This window comes from Ambystoma mexicanum, chromosome 6p, assembly GCF_040938575.1.
Source record: "Ambystoma mexicanum isolate Mex_15411 chromosome 6p, UKY_AmexF1_1, whole genome shotgun sequence".
NCBI lineage: Eukaryota > Metazoa > Chordata > Amphibia > Caudata > Ambystomatidae > Ambystoma > Ambystoma mexicanum.
Genome location: NC_090935.1, coordinates 1307814014 through 1307838701, shown reverse-complemented (window position 1 = coordinate 1307838701; position 24688 = coordinate 1307814014). Strand labels below are relative to the sequence as shown.

General features: G+C 47.6%; 1 protein-coding gene across 3 annotated transcripts in view; it reads right to left on the bottom strand.

The window, feature by feature from the left end:
* The window catches only part of LOC138510365 (perilipin-2-like), a 559070-nt gene that overhangs the window by 194999 nt on the left and 339383 nt on the right, over positions 1–24688 (bottom strand). For all 3 annotated transcript variants that reach the window (XM_069625966.1, XM_069625968.1, XM_069625967.1), the window contains exons 7-8: positions 21209–21340; positions 14937–15224 (exon numbers count right to left, since the gene is read on the bottom strand). In XM_069625966.1, the coding sequence (XP_069482067.1) occupies positions 14937–15224; positions 21209–21340 (420 nt within the window). The remainder of the gene's footprint in view (positions 1–14936; positions 15225–21208; positions 21341–24688) is intronic.

Here is a 24688-nt window from a genome sequence, read left to right as displayed (position 1 = left end):
GGCTCAAGGGTAGAAGCTTCCTAACTTCCACAAGGAGTTAGCTGCTGGGGGAGAAGCAGGGAGGCGTTGGAGGGGGAGACGTGTTGGGAACAGTGGAAGACGCGAGCCCCTCTTTGTCACCGATAAGGTCCAGGGATACCTTGTTATCTTTTCCCACACATGAACCATCACTTCTTGGCATCAGGTTGGTGCTGAGGAAGGGGAAGAAGCATTTGCTTGTGCATTGCTCTTTACGTGATGGAAAGAAAGGAGGAAGTGGCGGCCAAGGAGCTTCTGTCGCTGTTCTCCTGGTCTCGATTGGAATCCTCTTAAGTCTGAGAATGTCCTTGACCGATGAGAACTACCGGTCAAGGAAGCCCTGGGCCTGGACTAGTTGGTAGACTAGGATTTTTCCATTAGCAGGTTTTGTCCTCCTTCAGGAGTTATTTATCTGCTGAGACATTGAACAACTGGAACATGAGCTACTTTATCCTCGCCTGAGCCACAAGGAACAGATTAGTACACTTGAACCATGCCCATCTGTGCATGCTTAATCTGGACCCTGAGGTTGTGTCTAGGTGCTTGCTGCCCCCTACCAGTGACGCTGCTCTGGACCACACTCTCCAGCTCTGGACTACACTCTCCAAAGCTTACCACGAGTTTCAGCGTTAGGAAGACGCTGTTGCTTCTGCCAAGATATGTAACATTGGTGTCTACACTGCAGACTGCGGAGCAACTACTTTACAGCACCCCATGTGGTGTTGAGCTTTTTTGCCTTACCGCACCACGAGCTACAGCCACGCTGATATCCCCTCACAGCGGAGCCGTGTCTTATTATACTAAACCACTAGGACCTACAAGCATCATAAGTTGTGAATTGAAGACTGCTATTTTGTCCAGCCCACCTCCATGAGTCACTAGCAGCAAGAGACTGACACCTGCCGACTACATCGGGCTCTCCTCCACCAACAGCTTCTACTGTTGACTTGCTCCTTCCCCATCCCTCCACATCCCGGACCTAAGCACCAGGGAGACTCAATCCTGAGGCCCAGAAGAAGGCACCACATCTGGAAGCCCAAACATCTGAGGACTAGGCACTCCACCAGCCTGTTTAACTTCAATCCTGGTAAGTTCTTTTCCCGACAGACCAATGATTGGTCAACATTACACCACAGTGCAATCCTTATCAGACAGGGTTACTCTTTTTCTAAAAAGGACAGTTACTCCTGCATTCCCTACGTTCTCTCCTTTCTCTTTCGCTACAGCACTATTAACTATGCTGTTTGACCTCCTATATCTGCTGATATTGATGTTCAAAATTGCAACACAGTTGTTGTGGGTTTTTAGTGTACCCTGTATAATTTACTAATTGTCAAGTCATGTTTTTTCTGTTTTCCTGAAAATGTTTGGCTTAATATTAATTTGAGACGTATGCTCCAACTTTGCTATTCACCTCAGATATGTTGGTATGAATTACCTTGACTGTCTCACAATCAACATGCTGAGAAACATGAAATAAAACTCATGTATAAGCCTTATGAATGAGACTATGAACTAGTATGTTATTTATTCACATATAGTCTAGAAGCTTAATGTCTCAATATCTAATGAAAAATATGGGCCACAGGTGACTTAATTAACACCAATATTCTACCAGAATAGAATAGCATACTTAACTAATGGTATGCTCTAATCAAAATTGGCGGCTAAACCCTCTGCAACGCTCTTGCTGCTCCCTACAGCAGGTCCATACCCAAGAGTTTGGCCTCAGCAACACCTGAGAGGAATTGCTCTCGCTTGCCCTCTAGGGTGAAAGGAGAACTCAAACTTCTTTCTCAGGTGCAAGTTGTTTGCTGCTAGGGTAGCCTCAGCATTCTTCTGCCTCAGATGCAGTGAGCTATTGGAGTACACTTCCCTTCCCATAGTCTCTATGGCTCCCTTTGCTGTAGGGGTCCTATTAGACGAGATTGAAGATCAAGAGAAGGGGCACTGAGCTACATAGTCACAGGCACTAGCACTGACTGAGCTGTAGGGTGGGAAGCCAATCCAATCTGAATTTGGCATCAAGTCTTATCTGCAGGGCCACTGGCACAGGAGCTTCCCAGAATTTGCACGACTCCTTCAGCAGATCATTTTTTAATGGACTTCTTTATTTTAGACAGAATCCTAGATTCCATGGGAGTCAGCTCCAGGAGGTCCAATTACTTCATAATGCCCATTACCTGTTTGTGGAACACAGACTATAACACCTTCCATCCTCATCCTGGGCATCATTGTCCCCCCAGTCGTGTCAGTCAATGCTGTGTCTAATTGAGGTGATAAGTATTTAATGATGCAGTGGCCACTGGAAGGCATCAAGAAGCAGGTACCAGAGCAACTGGCTGTGGTGTAACATATTGCTATAGTAAACAGTGCTGGGATAACCAGATGAGAAACTGGAGTAAGGGACAGAATAAACATTGGTTCTACTTGGTGAGGCACTCCCACAGATGTGGGGCAGCGTAACAGTGGTTAGTAGGGAATGGTACTGGCAACACTGGTTGAGGAATAACCTCTTATGAGGTCTGTGATGAGTGCATCATGGGTGTAGTTAGTAAGTGATGATGTCTCGTTAGCAGGCACTCTTCGTGATGTATGGAGTTGGGTGACAGATTGTATAGGGTTCCTAGGCCTCCAATGTGTGCTGAAGACAATGAAAGTGGTAGAATATTTCCCCATTTTCAGGGGTTCATCCCGGGTCATGTCAAATGATGGGCCGACAGCAAGACCAGGCCAGCAGGAAGAGCAAAACATCAAATCGGAGGAACCTGTGGTACATGTTGTAGTATGGGTTGGAGGTGGGTGTTACATTAGACTAACGGACAAGGGTGCAGACAGGAATCTAGCAAAGTAGCTTGCACAGGTCGCTGAGACTGCTCCATGTTGCTGCCAGAACCGTGACAACAGAAGAATGGGACGAACAGTGAAGTTTGGTGTACCCCTCCTTACCCCACCCCCGCCCCAAGAGGTGACTTAAGACTGGATGTGGCAGCTGCAAGACAACAATGCTACCCCACTCCAATAAAGTCAACAGTTCTTCTTTGAAGAAACGACAGTAGAGACCAGCCCGATGAGTCTATACATGGAGCACTTTCTAACAACAAATGCAATTCCGTTCAGTCTCCAACCTAAACAGTGCTCCCACTTCTTGGATGGTGATGCACACAGCTAAGGGCTTCAGGGGTTACAGGGTTAAACAGTAGGACTGTTCCCACCCTGGAGATGGAGTAGCAGAGCTTCACCTTGCAGAAGGACGAGTCGCCCAGCAAGTTGCTTCAAAAGGATCCTCAGTGAAGTGTTCTTACAGGTACACCAGAGCTGTTTCAGGTAATAGTTTTAGTTGCCACAGGTACACATTAAAACAAATATAATAAACATGACTGGGGAAGATACCAACCCATTTAAATCCACAAGCACCAGACAAATATGTGGCAGCCTCTCATTCAGAAGAGGTCAGTATCTCATCAGTGTGGACACACTGGTTTGTAGACGTACCTGTCTGGCAGGCTGTCCGGTCATTTGGTCGACAGACAATTGGTCGACAGACAAATGGTCGACACAATTTGGTCGAAAAGAATTCGACCATTTGTCTTTCGACCAAATTGCGTCGACCATTTGTCCTGTCGACCTTTTTCTTTTCTCGACCAAATGACCTGTAACCGTCTGGCAGACAATCATCCAGTCAGAATACATTCCCATTCAGCTAGGCTTCCTTTATGAGTTCAAGTTAGAGCTCATATCCACAGCCTTGAGAACTACACTAGAAGGGCAACAAACAGTCACCTAGTCACAGGACCTGAATATCAGAAAGTCATTTTGCCCCTGCTCAGGGAGAAAACTGGCCACAAAAATGAAACCTAGTAACAAGAAAAAAGCTACCAGCAGCTTGTAATAGACAGAGGGTGGGAAATCTCAACAAGGGACACTCTGGGGCACTTTAGGAATACCCCTCCCTGGACAGCCATATGGACTACAAAGGCATCCCATAAACAGAGTTGCCGACTGCAGTGGTGCTATGGATAAAAGCATAAATGATAGGATAGATGAGTAGTGTCTTCTAGAAGTGTGGGAAGCGCTTGTTATGTTATAGGTTCTTATACTTCTACAAGCCGCAAGGAGAAGGCCAGAGGACAAGCCCTGCACTCCTCTTTGCAGCTCCGCTGCGAGTGCCTCCATCAGCTGTGCTCGATCAGCTGGCAGCAGAATTCCATCTGCTTTTCGGAGCGCCAGCTGATCTCGCGCACATCGCGAAGGCCCCCGCCTTGGAAGGCATGGGCACCGACAAAGCATCTTTTGAATTTGGCGCCGAAACGACGCCGCTTCCCGCCCGCAGCCCGCAGCCTCATACGGCTTCCCGCCCTGCCGGCTCCACCCCCCCCCACCATAAAGAGAGACGGGGCTCACCGCCAGGCGAAGCCGCAAGGAGAAGGCCAGAGGACAAGGCCTGCACTCCTCTTTGCAGCTCCGCTGCGAGTGCCCCCATCAGCTGTGCTCGATCAGCTGGCAGCAGAATTCCATCTGCTTTTCGGAGCGCCAGCTGATCTCGCGCAGATCGCGAAGGCCCCCGCCTTGGAAGGCATGGGCACCGACAAAGCATCTTTTGAATTTGGCGCCGAAAGGACGCCGCTTCCCGCCCGCAGCCCGCAGCCTCATACGGCTTCCCGCCCTGCCGGCTCCACCCCCCCCACCATAAAGAGAGACGGGGCTCACCGCCAGGCGAAGCCGCAAGGAGAAGGCCAGAGGAGAAGGCCTGCACTCCTCTTTGCAGCTCTTCGCTGCTCGAAGTCTGCCGTTTACCACGGACTCTTGCTGGAATCACAAGGTAAGGAGTCCCGCACTCCGGAACTACCCCACACACTCGCAAAAAGGCGAGACCGTCTACGCACACGTACTCTACCTAGCGTATTGGTCACTCTGCCCATCCCCACAAGTGCACGCAATGCACGACTAGAGTCAAGAACCTTACCTACAACTAACCGAAAGGCCACCTCCCCAGTACTGCATCTATACCACAAACTAATCCACACAACGAAGCTGACCCCACTTATCAAGCACCACCGTGAGCCATTTGCATTGGATACAATGTCTAAGACTCTTGTTAATGTGTCACTCACACGTTTGAATGAAATTACCGCTATTTGCAATTCTTCTACCACTGCCTTGCTACCTAATGATGCAAATGCCACTTTATCTGTGTCTATGACCCCAGGAAACATGCCTCCCACCGGTTCGGATAGGCCACCCCCGACCATCGATGTCACCCCTGAACCGCACCTCAAATGTGCCCTCATCAACGCCCGCTCCATCAATGCGCATGCACTAGACATCCACGACCTTATTACCACCCTAGATCTAGATCTTCTAATGGTCACCGAAACTTGGCTACATGAAGCCTCAGGCCCCGCCCTATCCCTCGCTCTCCCACCTGGCTATGCCATCACGAGACAAGATCGCATGACCACTGGAGGCGGTGTCGCACTCATAGCCAAAGACTCAATCACCATCAGAAGGGCTGACAAAACTATCAACAATAACAGTGACTACCTTCAATTAAAACTCACCATCTCGCACCAATGCACCATCACCCTACACCTCATCTATCAACCACCAGGCCCCCTAGGAGACTTCCAGGCCTCCATCACCCACCTCCTGGCGGACAACCTCAAAAAGTCATCCAAAGCCATTCTCCTTGGAGACATCAACCTTGGCCTGAATGACGCCAAAGCCTACAGCCAAACACTTGACACAGTTCTAGCCACCCTAGGATTCGTCAACACCATCAACAACCCCACACACGCCCTAGGCAGATCACTAGACTGGATCGCCCACCACAATTGCCCCATCACAGTCACGGACAACACCCCCACCCCATGGTCCGACCACCACACCATCACCTTTAACATCCCCACCACTACAACCACATCCCACCCCCCTCCTCCCTTGCCTCCTGCCCTTACAAGGAGTGCCCGTCAACTGACCAAAGAAAGACTCCTACCCTTCTTACAGGGACCTGCCTTCACAGCCCCATTCTCCAACGACCCGGAAACTCTGGCAAAAAATTATGATACGGCCATCACAGCAGCAATCAATACCATCGCCCCACTTAAACTTCGGAAAACCAAACCCACTAGACACGCTAATGCGTGGTTCACCCAAGACCTTCTAAAACTACGCTCCGACAAACGGGCAGCATTAGCTCTTTGGCAAACATCCCGGGATGAGAAAGACAAACTCAACTTCAAATCCCTTGCAATTAATTACAAGAAAGCCATCATTAAAGCCAAAGCTAAATCCTTCGAAGAGTGAATTGCTGAGGCCAAGTCGAACACCAAGGAAATGTTCGCCATTTTCAGGGAACTTGAGAACCCCACACCCACCCCCCAAAACTTCACTAAGGACAAAGAATGGTGTGACAACATCCAAACAGCCATGCGCAATAAGATCAGCTCTCTCCAAGCCAAAATCTTGAACACCAAACTAACACTCTCCACCCACACTACACCCTCCCCACCACCACTGCCCCCATCACCCACTGAGGCCCCACCCACCTTCTTGTTTAAAACCGTCCAAGAAAACGACATGATCAACATTATGAAAAACATAAAACCCTCCAATTGCAAAGGCGACCCCTGTCCTGCCTCCATCATCAAAGACTGCGCAGACACCTTGGCCCCTTTTCTAACAGCCTTCGTCAACGCCTCCTTCACCACTGGGAGAGTCCCCGCCTGCCTAAAGGAAGCATGGGTCCGACCCCTCATAAAGAAACCCACACTTGACCCCACCTCCCCTAATAACTACCGCCCCATCACCACTGTCCCTTTCCTCCTCAAGATTCTAGACAAAGCAGCCTACCTGCAGGTCCAGCACTTCCTCGAAGAACAGAACCTCCTTGGACTGAGACAATCCGGCTTTCGCCCTAGGCATGGGACAGAGACCGCCCTACTCGACCTAAAAAACCAAATGGACGACGCAAGGGACCAAGGCAAACCTGTCTTGCTCCTTCTCCTGGGTCTGTCGGCAGCTTTTGATCTTGTAGACCACGACATCCTCTGCCACCACCTCTCCTCCACAGCCAACTTCTCTCAAGAAGCCATTACATTGATCACCTCCTTCCTCCAAGGCAGGACCATGCAGGTCTTCTCTGACCTAGCCACTGCATCACCCTCTATCATGCTATGTGGGGTGCCCCAAGGCTCCTGCCTCTCCCCCACCCTCTACAACATCTTCACCCGCCCCCTCTTCCTCATCCTTGACGCCATGGGCATCTCTTACACCAACTACGCCGACGACACACAGATCCTTCTCACTCTGACAGGCGACTATGACACGGACTCTGCTACCCTCAACAACAATTCAAATGTGGATGGCTATCAACGGCCTCTGCCTTAACTCTGACAAAACTGAGCTCCTACTCGTAGGCTCCCCTGACACCATCAAGAAACTTGACGCTCAGTTCAGCCATTTCACCATTGACTCAATCACGATCCCAGTACTTGACACGGTAAAAACACTAGGTGTCTACTTAGACTCCAATCTATCCATGACCAGACAAGTAAACGCCATTGCCTCCTCGGCCGCTTACCATGCAAAACTCCTTAACGCAATCAGACCTTATCTGTCAAAAGACACCTGCACTAACATAGCCAGGGCCATAACCGGCTCACGACTTGATTACTGCAATATTCTTTTCCTTGGGACCTCCAACAAAAATCTTGAGAAGCTCCAAGTAATACAGAACAGTGCCCTACGCGCTGCACAAGGCATTGCCAAGAGAGAGCACATCACCGCTGCCAGAAAAGCTTCCCACTGGCTCCCCATAAAGGAGAGGATCCTATTCAAAGCTCTAAGCATCACCCACAAATGTGTCCATCTTGCCGCCCCAATGTACCTTTCGCAGAGGATCCACCTGGTCTCCTCCACAAGACCCACTAGATCACCCTATGCCAGCATGCTCTCAGTACCCAGGGTAAAAAGGACTAAGCAGGGGGCTCCAGTTTCCCGTACCTCGCTGCCGTACACTGGAACACCCTCCCTAGCTCCCTGCGCTCTGAACCCTCACTGACAGCCTTTCGGAAAACCCTGAAAACGACCCTGTTCATCTAACAATTACATGGCCTAGCCCTCATAATTGTATTGTATGATGTATTATGTGATATATCTGATCACAGGTCACTGCCTTACTGTAACCCAAGGCACAACCTGCTCACATTGTAACTAAGTCTTCCTTGCAAGTAACAGTGCCACAATGCCCCTGGGCTGCCTGCGCGCTATATAAATTTAATAAATAATAAATAAATAAATAATAATACCGTGCACTGTTGCCACCTTTGTGGTTTCTTGGTGCCCTGCGGATATGTAAAGTAAGGGCAGAGGTTAGGAGGGGGTAATTAGTAGGACTGAGCGGGAGAAAGCAAGGGAGCTGTGATGTGTTATCGGCAGCTTCAGTTCAGTTGACAGCATTCGCTGAGCGTAAATTTATATTTCGGTTGGTAGTCGCCATATGCTGTTGGCCGGGGCTATGTGTGGTTTGTTTCGTTGTTGTAGTGAAGTGCGTGCGGTTTGAGGTTCATGCAGATTGTTGAGGTTTTTAGTAGGCTTATGTACAGAAAAGGAATGACGGAAAAACTACCTTCCTACACAACCTGATTCAGCCATCAACAAGCCCACAGAACTCTGTCAAACATCCTTGTATATTTTAGAAAGTCAAACATCATTCCAATTAGCAAATTAGTTTAATGATTTTTTTAAATTAATCAGATCCAAAGATGCAAGAAAGTTTACAAAGTGCAGAGACACTGGTTTCCCCATCAGAATCTAAGGATGCTTGATAGCCTAGACGTTCTTTTACCTTTAAGGAAGTGCCTCCTCTACTGAAAAAGCTTAAACATGGTTGTTCCAGCTCAGCTACTCTACTTGCTCTAGTAGCGCAATCTCATTCCATGGTTTTGACCAAATACATCACTCAACTACTTAACCTGTCTCTTCGTGGGATTGTTCCTTAAGCACTAAAAACCACCCTCCTTACTCCTCTTAAAGAAATCCTCTGTGTATCCTGAAGAACTATCAACCTCCTAGCCAGCTTTCCTTGGATGGCCACGATTCTTGACAAAACAGTGATGCAACAATTTGAGGTGGTCATGGAGAATAATCAGATGCTGACTCCTTTCAACCGGCTTCGGCTCAAAACATGGCATGGAAACCACTCTGGTCTCTGTTTGGGATGGCGAATTGTATGATTCTAACTTAGGTCACCTGTCTTTGTTGCTCATGTTAGACCTGCCTACCTCTCTGGAATGGTTTCAGAGTTTTCTTCCCGGAAGGTCACAGGCAGTTGCAAGGCATAAATTAGTTTTCAAAAATTGATCAGCAGAGTTTGCTAATTACATTTTTCTTGATAAACAAACAAACCCATTTGATTAGCAATTTTGTTTTTAATGCCACCAGAAGATACTTGTACCCAAGATATAAAATGAGCAACAATACCACAGTTTTGTATAAAGCTGAAGTAAGACATTAGTGAGATAAGTCGGGCCTTGCAAATTCATTCTGTAAAATGGTGCATGAGACCACAAATCCACTTTAGTTTGGCACACTAGTGTCACCCACAGGCTGGCCATGCACCCAAAGGCCGGTCATGCACAGTGAAACCTTTATTTGACATTTACTGCAAATAAAGTAAAGGTTAAATAAAGGTTTGCAACATCCCCAGCAAATGGTACTGGCCCTTCTTAAAATCTAATCGACTATGCAAGTGGGCAAAAATGCTTTGCAAACCCTGCATGAGTGTCTGTAAAAAGGTTAGCTGCATGAATGGCCACAAATAATGAATATGATAGAAAGACGCTTAAAACGGTTTGGCAAGCTGTCTCTACTGCAGGTGCAAATATATAATGCAACCATAATCATAGAGCAAAGTGAGCTCTGTAAACCAACTACAGTGTACAGTTTTGAAGTAGGTATGTATGTAGATGTACAGACTGGCTGAAACTATTTATCACTACTTTAAGTAAATATCGAGTTAGATTTGTGTATTCATTATGTAAAAGACTAAGCAGAGTGGATGGCATAGGCAGAGAACTGGGCAAACTAGGCAGAATATTGTAGTTTGCGGCTATCTCACTTTCAGGGTAGCGGGTATAAACCAACCTGGTAAGATAGAATGTCCAAGAGTATGGGATCAGCTCATGGGTTGACCACCAGTTGAAAGCTGTATGTAACCAGTAGGCCACAGGACTAGGTTTGCTATCAAAGCATTTGGCCGAGTGGTCATGTACATTTTCAAAAGTCTTCACTCGTCAACATGATGCATCTTCCCCAACAAAATGAAATCTAATGGACACAAATTTACATACACTTCACTGTAAAGCATGCAGACAATGCAGAGTTTTACAGTAGCAATACTGTAATTATGCATTACATAACCTATTATATTTTTAGAAAAGTAATTGAAAGCATTTTTAAAAAAACTAACATACTGGTCTTTGGCAGACAGGATACAGTTAGCTTAATAACATTATCCTGATTATTTCTGGTTTGCAATTATTTGAAAAATAAAATGTGCCTAGCACTTCCACACAGGCCTTTTGGCACATGAGTGAAGGGGGTGATACTGCTGTACTCTCTCTCCATTAGCCACTTTGAACTTGCAGTGAACTGAGAAAAGCTGGTGGAAAGATTTTTGAACGCAAGAGAGAAATGCAGGGTGAGCTGTGCTTTCATTGAACAGGGTAACAAATAGCTAACTTTGCTATACAAGTGCCAATTTAATTAGCAAACCTACAGAATTGCATAGCAAATTTCTCTGCAACACTGCTTATTTTATGCCTTGAGTTAAGATTTGCCCTTTTATGTCGGCCTCTCAGATTACTTGTGAGGTACCTTATGGCTCCTCTCTTCCACCTCACATGTTTAACATTTATGTTCTGCCCTTGATGACCATCATCCACCACTTCGACATTCAGTTTCACATGTTGTGGATGCTACACAATTTAAGGTTTCTGGTCCTCGGGAGAGTTTGTCCCTACTCCAGTCTTGGCTTGATGGAATTAAACTATGGCTGGACACCAATAAACTCCAACTAAATCCCTCCATGACCAAGGTCATGCTCATGGTGCCTAAACACCTACGAAAGAACCATTTGAGATACACTTTGCCTACCTGCTCTGTTCAGCCTGGCAATATAGTTTTCAAATAAGGTCAAAAACCTTGATGTAAATTGGGACTCAAAAACTGAGCTAAACCCACCAAGTTAATGAAGTTGTAAGATCCTCGTTTTTTGTCTCCGGATGCAGAGATGCATTCTGTCCTACCATCCACAGACAGCCCAATGAGGTGGTGGTTGGTACTTTGGTAAACTCACATTTAGACTATGTCTATGCTTTGAAGGCGCAATAACCAAATAATCTGTTGAGTCATCTAAAAAATCACTAAAAAACCCAGCTGTCTGGCTTACATTCAAACTCACTATGATTTCGTCAATATCTGCCATCAGACATACCCTGCATTGGTTGCCTATGCAGCAATGTATTACCTTCAAGATACTTGGTCTAATTTTTAAGTGCATTCACAGTCTGGCACTGTAGTACCTGACTCAGAAAATTCAACAGTAACATCTAGCGTGGCCCCTTCGCTTGACATTTACAGTTGTTGAACATCCCTCCTCCTTCCGTTGCACAACCAGAGGGTATGGCTGTTCTCTGTGCTGGGCCCCGGTCTGTGTAAATCTTCTACTTCACCTTTGCTCACTAAACTCTTTAAACTTTTCATAAAGATTTGAACATCTCTTTTCTTAACCTGTTACCCGGTTTGAATCCCCGGGTTATATGCATTACAAATTCTCAATCAATCTGGATAGTTTGGGGGATATTCACCTAATAAAGTGTTTCAGGATGCTGCAGAAAAGATGTTGAATGTGTAACCAAAATGGTTTTCATAGCCATAATCCCAAATTCATGTTTTAAAGAGGTCAGAAGTACTGTGTTACCTAAAGAAACGAGGTTGGATTGCCAATTGATTTTGCTGAGTCTAGTCAGTAAATCTATGGTGTCCCAGACAAACCGGTTAAGCTGTCACAATGTTAATTTGTCAATGCAGCCGATTTCTAGATCAATCCCTTGGAATTTCACGATTTAGATTACGTCATCTGCCCTTTTGTTGGTAGAGTTATCTTTTGCACTGGCTCAGTAAATGAAGTCACCACATAAGCTCTATTGACTTGCAGATGATTCAGAACATAAGGATATATGTTTAGTTTGATCACTGCACTATTTCCATCTGTATGCAGCAGCCATGTTTCTTCTGCCTTTTTACAAGGTTCAGTTTTTCCAATGCTCAGTTCTTGGTTCATCTGCTTAATTTGTTTCAGACACTATGGCAGTGTGTCAGCTATGCTACAATTCAAGTAGTTTGAGCATTGTCTTTGGAATCGGTCATATGCTTACTCACAGGTTTGTCATTCAACTGTTTTTCTTGTGCAGGGCCATTTCTATTGGTGTAAAAGGCAGCTACAAGGGCTTAAAACGAGAAAGGGACATGCAAAGGCAGATGTGAATTACTCTCTGTACTGTTTACCTAATGAACACCCTAATTGAGCAGGGGCAAAGGACAGAAGCCTGCACTAACTGGCCTGTTTCAATATTCCCCCACACACCTTCCGACATGCAGACAGCGCAACCTTGTTTATCTACCATCCCAAACAATAGCAATTCTTTGCAAGCCCTTGAGGAACAATCACCTGTCAAAGGGAAAGGTTAACTAGATGAGTGATGCATTTGATTAGAACCATAGTATAGTATTGAACTTAAGATGTAGAGCATCTGAACCTGAACTCTGAATGAGTCTTGCCGTCCTTGAGTGATGCAAGACCATTGGCACACCCAGAAAAAGAAACAAAAAAAGCTAAATCATACTGAAGAGAAAGCAAATTGAGAAGGGAAGGATATGAGGGGGCAGGAGAAGGTTCAGAGTAAGAGGTGGTGAAAGAAAAAGGATGATTTACTTAGAGAAGTGAAGGCTGGGCAAAGAACATGGAAAAGTTGAAAAAAGAAACAAAACGGAGAAAAATAAGAGTGGCGCAAAAAAAGATACAAATCAGTAAATTTGCATGATGTTGAGTCACAGTGAATCATAGCCACCCATACAAACATCTGCCAATTCTGGTAATGGCTGCCCAACCTGAAGGCCAATCCTCACTAACTGCTCTTCCCAACTCATCCTGGGCCCCTTTTCCTCTCCTACTTCCCTCTCCAACCATTTCCCCCAGGGCTCTATACTCTCCCGCTGGCTTCAACATCAACCTTGCTCTCCTTGCACGCCTCTTTTTCCTCCAACTTCCAGTGTTACACAGACACACAGCTCTTTTCAGACTCCCTGCTGACGCTCTTCACCCTTCATCATCCCCGACTGCCTCTTTGCCATCGACTTGTGGTGCACCTCCTGCCCCAATGCCTGTTAACTGAGATCCTTCCCACCGGGACCCATGCTCCCTCCTCCTTCCCCTCACTTTGGCCTTCCTCCTTGGGCTCTCCGCCTGCGCCTTCAACTGAAGCCAGAAACCTTGAAGTCACCTTCAACTCAGTCTCTCTCCTTCATCCTTCACACTCCGGACATTGCCAAGAAGTCCCACTTTCAGCTCTTCCTTCTCTCACCTTTTTTCACTTTCCCGGAGAGGCTCAATGTGGCTCAAACCCTGGTCCTCTTTAGACTGGACTTCTGCAACAGCCTCCGCCTACTTCTACCATCATCCACTCTGAAACCCCTCCAGCTAATCCAGAATAGGGCAGCAAGATTTATCTTTATTATCATTATCCTTGGCCTTAAGCCAGGGGCCGCATCTCTCCTACACTAAAAAGTCTTCACTGGCTCCCGGTCGCTGCACAGATTAAATTCAAATACCTCTGCATCATCCACAAGGCTGTCTGCGCCCAGGCACCACACTATCTTCAACTTTATCTCAGTAAATACTCTCCCTCTAGACAGCTACGTTTCTCTGGCAACTCTGTGTGTAAAGCGTTTTGCTAAACAAAGGGCAGGGGGTCATTCACTCTGCTCAGCGTGCTCCCTACTTTGGAATAGCCTCCATGTCCCCCTGTGCCTTGAGCAGGATCTTCTCAAATTCTGTAAGCTCCTTAAGACCTTCCTCTTTTCCTACTCCTTCCTTCTTCTATCCTTTGCTAATCCTGCAGTTGCTGAATCTGTGTCCTAGGCCCTTATGCATCCTCGGGGCTCCGACCTCCCACACCAATTCTGCCCAGCTCCTGTCTATCCACATCACTTGCATATGCACACCATCCGTTCTGAAGGTTCGCACTTACACCTCCCATAGCCCCAGTCCGTGTAGCACTCAACATTCCCAGCACTTCATCTGTGGCTCCCCCATGAGCTCGGACTCCCCAGTACTTATCCACTCTTCCCTCTTCCTTGCTATACTTGCACGTTCTGAACACTCACAAGGTATAGTAGGTTTGTCCCACTCCCTCTTCCTAACAAATAAAAAATCTGGCTCAAGCGGCCCATGACCATATATGGCACATACTGGTTTCCATGTTTACCACTTAAACACAGCCTCCTTGTTTACACTCTGGTTGTGATTTTAATGGGATGTGTTTCCTTATCACAAAGTGCTTGAAGCCAATGAGCTGCCACCAGATAGGGAGTCCTACAAAGGGCATGGCGACCTGCTTGAGGAAGCAGACTATACGGTACCCTTCGGGCACCCCAGCGGGGAATTTTGGAACTCCCACCGAAACTGAAATATAGAGCCTGTGAGGCTTTGGAAAGGAACTCGCTGGAAAAATGATTTGTGAACTGAGGGGGAAAATGTAATCTGTGTCAAGGGACTGGCGGTCAAACATTTTACGACTTTCATCACATGGGCTCAGCATGCCAAGACGCAACAACGGTGGGTAAAAGGGACCTACCAGCCAGTTGAGTGGAGTGTTGCTGATAATGTAGTCCACCATATCATCCAGAGATCCCATCATTTTGTCAAGCTTTTCTTTAGTGGTTGCAAGGAGACTGTCAGACACTTCTCTGAAAGAAGCCAAGTGGAAGTTTTGGTACAGATCACCTGCCATCATGCTCATGTGGCAAGCATGCCTCTGGATATTGTGTGGCAGACCTTGTATGCTGGAGAACATTGTGCTACATGTGGTCTGAAGATTCTTGGCAAGGTTGCGTGTGATAGCCAGAGTGCGAGACTCTACATCCTAGAAGGAAAACAAGTCAATGTATGAAGACTGCATTGTTATTGTCCACCAAATATACCCCTTATCCCCACCCGTATGCTAGCGATGTGGTAGATCCATAGCTAAGAACCAGATGAGGCCATGTAAGCTAGATGGGATGTTCCTCCGACGTATTCCTTATCTTTGATAGATCATCTCCCAGCTTGCTGGCCTCGGAAAACATTCTCAGCAGAGGGCGCTGCGCGTCGACGTCCCTCAAGCCAATGTCCCTTGACGGCCTCTGTATCGGCGTCACCACGCGTATAAATAGACTTGCGCAGCGTCCGTTGCTCAGTTCCGTTTTGACGTTAACAGTTGTATTACATGAATTGGTTATTGACCTTGAAGGAGCGTAAGCTGCAACCACAAGGGAAGTATTACTGCAGGGATGGATGGGAGGGGCGATAAGGAATACGTCGGAGGAACATCCCATCGAAAGTACGTTACAAGGTAAGAAGTAACTTGTTCTTCGAAGGGATTGTGTCCTCCGACGTATTCCTTATCTTTGATAGACTCCCATAGCACTGGTGTGCAATTGGAGGTGGGAGTAAAACGCAATGTTTCCTTTTAGGAATGAACCGAATGTAATACGGCTTTGCCAAACCTAGTCTCTTGACAAGAGGAGGAATCCAGGTTGTAAAATCTTGTGAAGGTATGTGCGGACGACCATGTGGCAGCCGCACATATGTCTCGAACCAGAACCCCTCTTTGGAGGGCCGAGGAGGCTGCGATACCCCTGGTTGAATGAGCCCTAAGATTTTGAGGAGATTCTTTCCCTGCTAGTTTGTAACATTCCAGGATGGCCAAAATAATCCACCTGGAAATGGTTTGTTTTGTTATCGGTAGTCCTAATTTGTGCCCTGAGTAACCTATGAACAGTTGGCCTGCTTGCCTAATCCTAGCAAGTCTGCTGATGTAAAAGCTTAAAGCCTGCTTTGGGTCCAGCCTATGTAGCCTTTCTTGCTCTTTCCCCGGACGGGGAGGCGGATAGAATGAAGGTAAGGTAATTTTCTGAGTGATGTGGAATTCAGAAACCACCTTTGAGAGGAAATTAGGCTTCACCTGTAGGACAACTTTGTCTTTATGAAAAATTGTATAAGGGGGTTTACAAGATAGAGCTTGTAATTCGCTCACCCTTCTAGCAGATGTTAAAGCTACTAATAAGACAGTTTAAAGGGTAAGAAATCTTAGCGAACAAGAGTGGAGTGGTTCGAAAGGAGTACCCATCAGGAAATTTAAGACTAAATTTAAGTCCCATAAAGGAACCTGGAAAGGTCTTGGAGGGTAGACATTTGTTAATCCCTTTAGAAATTGTATTACTAAGGGTAATTTGAAATACGAAGGCTCCTCTGCAGTGCGCTTGAAGATCTACAGCGCTGCGAGATAGCCCTTGATAGTGCCAACTTGAAGGCCTGAATTTGCCAAGTAGAGTAGAAAGGATAACACCGTTGGTGTACCACATGAAAAGGGGTCGATATTCTCTTCTCTACACCAGCTGCAAAATTTGTTCCAACGGCAGCGGTATAAAGACTTTGTTGCTGGCCTTCTGGCCGAAAGCAACACTTCCATGACATCATCAGGGAGGTCCCAATCCTTGTATTTCAACCTTTCAGAAGCCAGGAGTGAAGGTTGAGAGTTCTGATGTTTGGATGGAGAACCTGACCTCCCTTCTGAGAGAGAAGATTCTCCTTGAGTGGAAGACGAATTGGAGGGCAGATGGACATGTCCAGAAGGTCCAGGTACCACGTTCTCCTGGCCCAGTCTGGGGCAATTAGGATCATGGTTCTCCGGAATCTTCTCAACCTCCTGATCATTTGAGGAATGACAGGGACCGGTGGAAACGCGTACAGGAGTGGAAACTCCCAGTCCACTACGAACATGTCCCCTAGAGCTCCTCTCGGGGGAAATTCTCTTGAACAAATCAGATCGCACTTTCTGTTGGTACTGGTGGCAAACAGATCCACTTGAGGGGTTCCCCAAAGGGCGAAAATCTCCTGAAGGACTTCCTGAGCTAGTTCCCACTCGTGGGAGACTGTGCCCTGCCTGCTCAGAGCGTCCACCGTCAAGTTCTTCTCTCCGGCTAGGTGAACTGCTGATGGAGAGAATCCTTCTTCAATTGCCCAAAACCAGAGCTGCATTGCCTCTCTGCACAGTGGCAGTGATCCTACGCCTCCTCTTTTGTTGAGCTAGTGCATGGCCACTGTGTTGTCCATCATCATTAGGACATTTTCCCCCTGTACAGATGGCAGAAAAGCTTTCAGCGCTAGTCTGATTGCTCTCAGCTCTAACAGGTTGACATGTAGTCTGGACTCCGATGGAGAACAACAACCGCTGATGGTCAAGCCGTTGTTATGGGCTCCCCACCCCGTGAATGAGGCATCTGTGACTACTGTTATCTCTGGCCATGGTTGCCGAACAGTTCCCCCTTTAAGATGTTTTTCTGTTAGGCCCACCACTGAAGGTCTCGAGCCACCTTGTCCGGAATCTGAAGGAGGTCTGTCATTCTCCCTGAGTTCTCAGTGCCTACTGAAGAGATCTCATTCTCAGGCGAGCCTCTGGCACAAGGAAGATGCAGGATGCCATGAGGCCTAGCAACCTCAAAAAGTCGAAGGCTGGGAGACGTTGGGCATTTTGAAACCTGGTGACCATCTGCAGAATATCTTGAGCCCTCACCTCTGGTGGCAAGGCTTTTCCCAGGGAAGTGTCCAGGACCGCTCCAATGAACTGGAGTCTCTGTGATGTTATCATCTGTGACTTCTTTAAATTGAGGGAGAAGCCCAGTTTGTGAAGGAAGTGGCAGACATAATCTAGCTGGATCTGAGCTTGTTCCGGCGATACAGCTCTGATTAGCCAATCCTCCAGGTAGGGGTAGACGTGGATCCCTTCCCTCTTTAGACTTGCAGCCACTACCGACATTAGCTTGGTGAAGACCCTCGGGGCGGAGGTCAGCCCAAATGGCAGAACTCGAAATCGATAATGAGAGCCGCCAATTGCAAACCTCAGGTATTTCCTGTGTTTGAGATGGATTGGCACATGGAAATAAGCATCCTGGAGGTCCAGAGATACCAGCCAGTCCTGGAGCTGGAGGGCCTGAACGATCTGAGAGAAGGTTACCATCTTGAACTTGTCCTTCCTGAGGAACTTGTTCAATTCTCGTAAGTCCAAGATGAGTCTCAGTCCTCTGTCTTTCTTCGGTATGAGAAAGTAGGGGGGAGTACCAGACTTGTTCCTCTCCGCTACAGGTACCGGTTCTATGGCACCTTTCTCTAGCAGGTCTACAATTTCCTGCAGGAGGAGTAGATCTGGAACTTTCAGAGAGCTGTTCCCCGGTGGAGGACTGAGGGATGCGTAGAAAAGGCAGGCAGTAACCTTGGGCAACTGTCTCCAATGCCCAAGCATCTGACGTAATAGCCTGCCATTCCGTCAGATGTTGAGTTAACCTGCCCCCTACTGGTGTAATGTGAAGGGAGTCCTCAGAGCGGTTTGGAGGCGGATGATGCAGATGCCGAGGGTAAAGAGGCACCTGCTGCGGCTTTAGTATTTTTACCCTGTCCACCTCGGGAGAATTTTTTCGGACCCCTTTGAACCGGCTGTCCTCTGCCTTTTCCGAATGCGGAATAAAAGCGAAAGGACTTACCGCTCCAAGAGGTTCCTGAGGGGCGATATGGTGTCCGATGGATTGCAGCTCCTAGGGATTTTGCTGCTGCCTTTGATGTTTGTAGTTTTTCTAAACTGTCATCCGCCTTCTTACCAAACAAAGAAGAGCCGTCAAAGGGCATATTAAAGAGTCTGCTTTGCACATCTGGAGCAAAATCAGACTTTCGCAACCAAGCAAATCTCCGGGTTGTTGTACTTGCCGCCATGGCCCTGCTGATGCTGTCAGCAGAATCGATGCCAGTTTGAAGGGATTCGCACATAGCGTCTTTACCATCCTTGATGACGTTTAGGAATGCTTCCCTTTATTTTCCCTCCGGGAGGCAGTCAGCCGCTGATGAAGCACACTCCCAAAGTGTGTGGCTGAACCTTGCGAACGTACAAGTAGCATTGATGGATTTCAACGCCATGCTACATGCGGAAAATACTTTTTTGGCCATAGAGTCATATCTCTGATCATCCCTGTCCTGTGGAACAGTAGGGTAAGCCGATGTACTCCCTGCTGAAGTAGCTGCCTGAACAACCAGACTCTCCGGAGTTGGGTGTTTGGATAAATATCCAGGGTCAGCAGAAGACACCCTATATTTAGCTTATAATTTTTTGTTAACTGCCGGGATTACCTCAGGTGTTTCCCAGTTTGCCAATATTCTCCTTTGTAATGCCGCATGAAATGGCACCACAGGATCCTCCTGTGCACCTTTGACCAATATGTCTGTGAGGTCGTCTTGCTGATCAGCAGGTGAGGGTGTGGACCACCCCATAAACTCTATTATCCTTGCCATCAAGGTTCTATAAGGTGTTTCAGCATGTTCCCCTGGGTCTGGTGTGGCAAATTCCACTTCTGGGGAAGTGTCCAACCCACTTGCTTCCTGTAGTGATTCATGGAGGTCTTTCAACCTACCTTCCTCAGAGGTAAATTCCTCTGGTGCAGGAGTTGCAGATCCCTGCAACTCAAAAGGTCTTTCCTAATCCGAATCTTCCCCTTCTTCATAAATAGAAGATAAGACTCTGGAGTGATCAGGTCTTGAAAATGGTATAAATCCCATTTCCAGAGCAGAAGGAGCCAAATTTGTCATGATTGGCTGAGAAAACGTTGACGTCCTCGACGCGGACGTTAAAGGCTTCGAAGCCGTCGAGAAAGGTGGTAGAGTCTTCGATGAACTCGAGAGTATCGGGATTCTACTCGAGGTTGTCAACGACATTCTCGTGCTCGAGGCTCTGGCCGTGGGTTTATCCTTTCTCAGCGTCGAAGACGGCGTCGACGCGACTGACCTGTGCGTCGAAGAACCCTTCGGCGACGACAACGCCGATCTGTGTCGAAGGGATCTTCCACGACGGCGTTGAAGATGCAACTTTGCCTTTACTGAAGGGTTTGTGACGCTCTCGAGTGGCTTCTTTCGCCGGGTACTGCGACTCGCGGTTTTTTGATTTTTCGAGTCTTTCACCCAGGGTATCACCCTCAGCAGTCTTCAAGGGGGTCGAGGCCGCTTTCTCGAAGACGCTTAGCATTTTTTTCCTGAATTCCTCCCACTCAGCCTGAGAGCTATGTTTTGTGGGGCAGGAGACCCTTTTTGGGGAAATGGAAGACGAAGACGAGGAAGGGGATCTTTGACGTCTCGTTTTTGAATGCTTAGATCTCGAAGAGTGATGGGAACTGCTTCGAGACCTAGAACAAGAATGTCTTTTGTGATGGCAAGGAGACAAATGTCTCGACTCCGCCGAGGAAACTTTCGGAGAAGTTTTGACTGCCTTACCTCTTTCGAGCTTCCCCTTACGCTTCTTCAAGGCTTACGCCGTCATGGACATGCAGTCCTCGCACTCCGAACAATGGTGCTCGATTCCCAGGCACCATAAACAGATCCTGTGAGGATCCGTCAACGACATTTTCTTTCCACAGTCTGAACATTTTTTGAAGCCGGACCGTGGAGGAGTCGGTTCGGGTGAGGAAGCCATCGAGTACGAATCGGTATTCACGAGGAATAATTTTATATTTGACTGAAGAAATGAGCAGCGATATTCCGAGGCCCCGCGAAGCGCGGAAAAACGGAACTGAGCAACTGACACTGCGCCAGTCTATTTATACGCGTGGTGAAGTCGACGCCGATACAGAGGCCGTCGAGGGACATCGGCTCGAGGGACGTCGACGCGCAGCAACCTCTAATGAAAACATTTTCCGAGGCCAGCAAGCTGGGAGATGATCTATCAAAGTTAAGGAATACGTCGGAGGACACAATCCCTTCGAATATGGATTTACAATATATGTGCTTAGATTTCTGAAGATTCAATACAGTCAATAATATAAGCTTGCATACCTCTGTGCCTTTACACTGCTCAATGCCATGGCCAGTGTTTTCTTTCCACTGCAACCAAGACTGATACAGCTTTTCCTGGGCATCGTGCAGCTTCTGGTTGGCACTGTTCATGTTCTTCCTGGCATACTCGATCTGTTTCAAATATATTTAGGCCATATTAGAACAATCTAATTCTGAGAAGAGTTACATTGATGATTATTTACACAATAGGGCATCTGCACAGTTTCCCGAGTAATGAGAACTGCACATAAAGAAAAGTTCAAACTACCTGAAACATGTCTCAATGGGGCTAGGAGTGGGGAGGCAGGGATGGGTTAATTACTAGGGCAGTCTAACTTAATTTCACAGCAGCATTTAATACTGTGGGCTTTAGCTCCTGATTCTGACTAGCAACAATCTGAATTGAAGGCAACACTGCCCTAAAGTGTTCAACCACCTTCAAGGACCAAACATCTGTATAAAATTTGAATGTATATGTGAATCGCCCATATCCTCTAGTGGTGCCCTCCAAAATCCTTCCCTTGGCCCCTGCATCGTTTAATGTGCACATGGTAACACCCATTAAACAAATACAGCAATTTAAATGCAATTTTCATACAAAGACTGGCAAAGGTGTAGATTTGAGTATAGGATTAAAAGGATGGGATCCTTAAACAAATGTATTTACATCGAATCCAGTAGAACAAGTTACTTACCAACTGGTAACGTTCTTTCGACTGGATGTTCTTCCAACGTATTCCACATCTTTGACATGTAATGTTCATAACAGTGCACTTCGGAAAGTTTTTCAGCAGAGGGCGTCCTGCGTCGATGACGTCAGGTCAATGTCCCTCGAAGGGCTCCGCCGAGGGCAACGTAAGCGGATGTTATAAATAGGACGCACAGCGCCCGTAGCCTCAGTTTGTTTTTTCCCTCAGAACGTGTGGCACCAGTTTCATGCCTGCTTGACTGCACATAGCCTTGCGGAAACGGAAGCTGCAATCGCACAGGAAATTCTCCAGAGGGGCAGGCTGGGAGGGTGATGTGGAATACGTTGGAGGAACATCCAGTCGAAAGAACGTTACCAGTTGGTAAGTAGCTTGTTCTTCGAATGGATTGTGTCCTCCAACGTATTCCACATCTTTGACAGACTCCCCAAGCAGTACCATGAAATGAAGGAGGGAAAAGAATTTAGAGTACCCAATCAGATTGCGGAATAAAGAATCGCCTTCTCAAAGGCCATATCCTGACCATGGATCGTATCCAGGGAGTAATGTTTAACAAAGGTGTGGAGCGAAGCCCATGTAGCAGCCTCACAAATATTCCTAATAGGAACAGCCCGCTGGAGGGCGTGGTAGTAGCCACGCCCCTAGTGGAATGAGCTCGTAACCCTTCAGGAGGGTCCTTACCCGCCAATCAGTAACACTCCGTAATAGTGAGGAGAATCCACCTGGACAAGGTCTGTTTGTTAACAGCCTGGCCCAATCGGTGTCCAGCATATTCTACAAAGAGTTGATCGTCCACTCTGACCCTGGATATCCTAGAAATGTAAAAGCTCAGAGCTCTCCTAGGATCCAACCGATGAGTCACTCCTCTTCCTTACCAAGATGAGGAGGATAGAAAGATGGAACCACCTTCTGACTCAAATTAAATTCAGGTACTACCCTAGGTAGAAAGGAAGGTAACCCTTAATGGTACCCACTTCAAGGCCCCTGTCGGCCAAAGAAAGTAAGAAAGACAAAACCATAGGAATGGAGCACTGAAAAGGACTAATATTGTGACCTCTGCACCAGTCGCAGAACTTACAGCAAAGTTACAGGTATTTTGTTGCAGGCCGCCTGGCCGAAAGCAACACCTCCATCACGTCATCCGGGAGGTCACAATCCTTCTACCTCAACCTTTCAGATACCAAGCGTGCGAGAGCAGATCTCTCAGTAGGGAAGACAGTGTGGAAGGGCAGATGGACATTTCTAGAAGGTCCGGGTACCACGCTCTCCTGGCCCAATCCGGAGCAATGAGGATCATGTGGGAACCGAACCTCCGTAACCCCCGCAACACTTGAATGACTGGGACTGGCGGAAACTCGTACAGCAGCGGGAATGACCAATCCACTACGAACGCGTTTCCTAAGGCTCCTTGAGCTCCTTCAGCAGAATCTCTCGCACTTCCGGTTGACACTGGTGGTGAATAGATCCACTTGTGGGGTTCCCCAAAGGGCGAAGATCTCCTGAAGGACTTCCTGAGCCAACTCCCACTCGTGAGAGCTCGTGCTCTGCCTGCTCAGAGCATCCGCCACTGCATTTTTGTCTCTGGCCAGATAAACTGCCAAGATTGAAACACCCTGCTGGATGGCCCAGAACCAGAGCTGCATTGCCTCTCTGCAGAATGGGAGTGACCCTACCCCCCACCTTTTTTGTTGCGGTAACACATGGCCACTGTGTTGTCCGTCATGATCAGGACACTTTTCCCCCGCACAGACGGCAGGAAAGCCTTCAGGGCCAGCCTGATGGCCCTCAGCTCTAACAGATTGATGTGGAGTTTGGACTCCGACGGAGAGCAACGACCGCTGGCGGTCAAGTCGTTGGCATGGGCGCCCCATCCTATGAGGGAAGCATCCGTCACTACAGTCACCTCCGGCCATGGTTGCCAAAACTGCTCCCCCTTCATCAAGTTCCCCTCGTTGGCCCACCACAGAAGATCCTGGGAGACCAAGAGTGGAATTTGAACGGGATCCGACATCTTGCCCGAGAACTGCGACCACTACATCTTGAGGACCCATTGCAGGGATCTCATCCTCAGCCGAGCCTCTGGCACCAGAAAAATGCAGGATGCCATGAGGCCGAGCAACCTTAAGAATTCAAAAGCCGGGAGAGACTTCTGGGCATGTTGAAACTTGTCCACCATCTGCACAATGTGATGAGCCCTCACCTTGGGATGCAAACACTTCTCCAAGGACGTGTCTGGCACAGCCCAGATGTACTGGAGCTGTTGGGAAGGGGTCAGATGCAACTTCCTGAAATGAAGAGAGAAACCCAGCCTGTGGAGGGAGCAGCAGCTGAGACCGAGGGGATCCAATGCTTGCTCGGGAGAGCGCGCCCGGATCAGCCAGTCGTTCAGGTAGGGGTAGACATGAATCCACCCCCTCGGCCTGAGGTACGCTGCCACCACCACCATGAGCTTGGTGAAGCCCCCTCGGGGCGGAGGTCAATCCAGCCGCAAACCTCAGGTACTTTCTGTGCTTGTGATGAATCGGCACATGAAAGTAAGCATCCTGTAGGTCCACAGACACCAACCGATCCTGAAGTTGAAGAGCCTGGAGGACTTGAGATAGAGTAACCATCTTGAACTTGTGCTTCCTGAGAAGTTTGTTCAACCAATGCAAGTCTAGGATGGGTCTCAATCCTCCATCTTTCTTTGGGACCAAAGGCACCAGTTCTATAGCGCCTTGCTCCAGCAAGGTTAAAATCTCCTGCGCAAGGAGCGGATTTGGAAGCTTCAAAG